Source organism: Cornus florida, unplaced genomic scaffold (genome assembly GCF_030987335.1).
Source record: "Cornus florida cultivar Cherokee Brave unplaced genomic scaffold, ASM3098733v1 CherokeeBrave_3.0.0_Hap2_Chr09, whole genome shotgun sequence".
In the NCBI taxonomy this organism is placed as follows: Eukaryota; Viridiplantae; Streptophyta; class Magnoliopsida; order Cornales; family Cornaceae; genus Cornus; species Cornus florida.
This window is the reverse complement of record NW_026775579.1, coordinates 41,871,915-41,874,091: the sequence shown is the minus strand read 5'-3', so window position 1 is coordinate 41,874,091 and position 2,177 is coordinate 41,871,915. Positions and strand designations below refer to the sequence as shown.

The 2,177-nt window shown below is 36.3% G+C and overlaps 1 protein-coding gene across 1 annotated transcript; it reads right to left on the bottom strand.

The window, feature by feature from the left end:
- Positions 1-302: 302 nt before the first annotated feature.
- Positions 303-1,184, bottom strand: LOC132273259 (ethylene-responsive transcription factor ERF014-like). The gene has a single exon (XM_059774255.1). The coding sequence runs from the start codon at positions 1,092-1,094 to the stop codon at positions 432-434; it is 663 nt and encodes a 220-aa protein (XP_059630238.1). The 5' UTR covers positions 1,095-1,184; the 3' UTR covers positions 303-431.
- Positions 1,185-2,177: the final 993 nt, after the last annotated feature.

The window sequence follows — 2,177 nt, the reverse complement described above, 5'->3', positions numbered from 1 at the left end:
AAAAGAGGAGGAAAATAGAGAAAAGGAAAAGCAAGCAAGAGATTATACATAATTAATTTGAAGGACACCGTAGAATATAAACCAAGGGACATTGAAGGAATTGGAATTTCCCCCCTTCTTATTACATTGAAAGGCATGAATATGACATTGCATGTGACACACTTTGCAGAAATTATACATACTTTGAATATATAGAAATTCACCTACCTGATAATATAAAAGAGTCCAAAAAAATGTCTCTCTCTATGTGAATTCCTTCTGCTAACTCACATATATATATATATATATATATATATATATATATATATAAAATTAAATTTTGTCACTGTCAGTAGTGTCTTCAAGCAATAAACCAAAGACCACCCGATGAATAAAAACAAGAAGAAGAAAAAAAAAAAAAAAGGGGGAAATTAATGGATAATTTGAATCCATCAGCAGAAGCTCCACAGCCTAATATCACCTTCTTCATAGAAATCTTCGATCATTGCCGGATCGAAAAATGCCCCATTGATCATATCAGTGTATTTTGGCGAATCAAAGTTGTACCATGGTGTGATCATAGGCATCGGCAACTCATCGGCTCCATAAGGCACAGTGTAGGCCCCAAAAGATGGCACCAATGAGGCATCATCCTCGGTGTGATCAGACGATGAGAATGATGACGACGGCGAGGATATTGAGGAGGAGGAAGAGGGAGGAGGTGGTGATGGTGGGTTGGTGACATTATTGGCTGCAGCTGCAGCCACCTTTTGGATGGACTTAGGTGACATGATGGTGTGATGATGAGGGTGAGGATCATCAAGGTGGTGTGAGGAGGAGGTGATAGGGAAGTTGAGATTGGCTGAGGAGCCTTTAAGGCACAAGAGTGCAGCATCATAGGCTCTAGCAGCTGCCTCAGGGGTTGAGTAAGAGCCCAACCATATTCTTGTTTTTTGGTTTGGTGCTCTTATCTCAGACACCCATGACCCCCAACTTCTCATCCTCACTCCCTTGTACTTCTTCTTTGATGATGATGATGTTGATGATGATGGTGATGGCATTGCTTTGGATGGCTCAGATTGGATCTTGTTTTGATCAGCACTGATCTTCACCATTGCTTAATTTGATAGCTAGCTAGCTAGCTAGTCTCTAGTGATAGAGTCTCTCTCTCTCTGTCTCTGTGTGTGTGTGTTTTGTCTTGAATTTGTTTCTTCTTCTCTTGTATGTGAAGAAGGAATGAGGTGGGAAGTGATTGTGAAGGAGATGAGATTGATATATATAGAGATGGGGTTCAGCACATCTCCCTAGTCAAGGACACACAGTAAGTAAAGGTTCTACATGTCACATAAAATGGATGACAGATAATTTACAACTTTTAAATGTGACAGAATATGTTTAAACATCCTTGCTTTTCCAAAATGACTATTTTGCCCTTCATTTTTAATTGTACGATAATTTTTTATTTATTATTATTTTTTTTTAACGTAGTATTACAAATAATTGACTGATTCTAAGTTTACCTCAATGAATGCTATTTATTCAACTTGAAACAATTTTGAATGATAATAAAAGAAGGAACAAAAGAAAAGAGAGAAATTTAATAGTCTCGTAGATAACCATAAATGCATACATGACCTTTTCTACTAGAAAGTTAATTAATTAATTAATATATGGCCTAGAACAGCTCAATGGGGTGATTTTTTCCGAAGTGGCCATCGAGGAAAGGCAGTGACTATGGTCTGGAAACCATATGCATGAAAGAAGTCACTGACCAGCCAGGAAAGCTCTCTGAAGTCTGATCAATAAACTAAATGCTTGTTCTAGAGTTTTTTGACTTGCTTAACAAGTCACTCCTGGTCACAAATGAAAGTGACTTCTCTGAAATAAAATAATATTAATAGGGGCCAATTGAGACTTTTGGCCACATGGGTTTTTGTTAAAAAATGTATTGTAACATTTCTTATATGGAAATTTATTTTGGGTAATCATATCTTTGTACTATATATTCTATTCATACAATAATGTGTTTTTAGTAGGAGAGAAACATAGGATTCTATTAGAGGCAGCTTCCTGGATTTGCAGGTGAGAATAGAGAAAATATAGCTTTGGTTGTATCATGTGAGTTAAAAACACACACAAAAAAAAAGAAAAAAAAAAAGAAATTAAGAATACTTAACACGCGCAATAAAACAGTAACA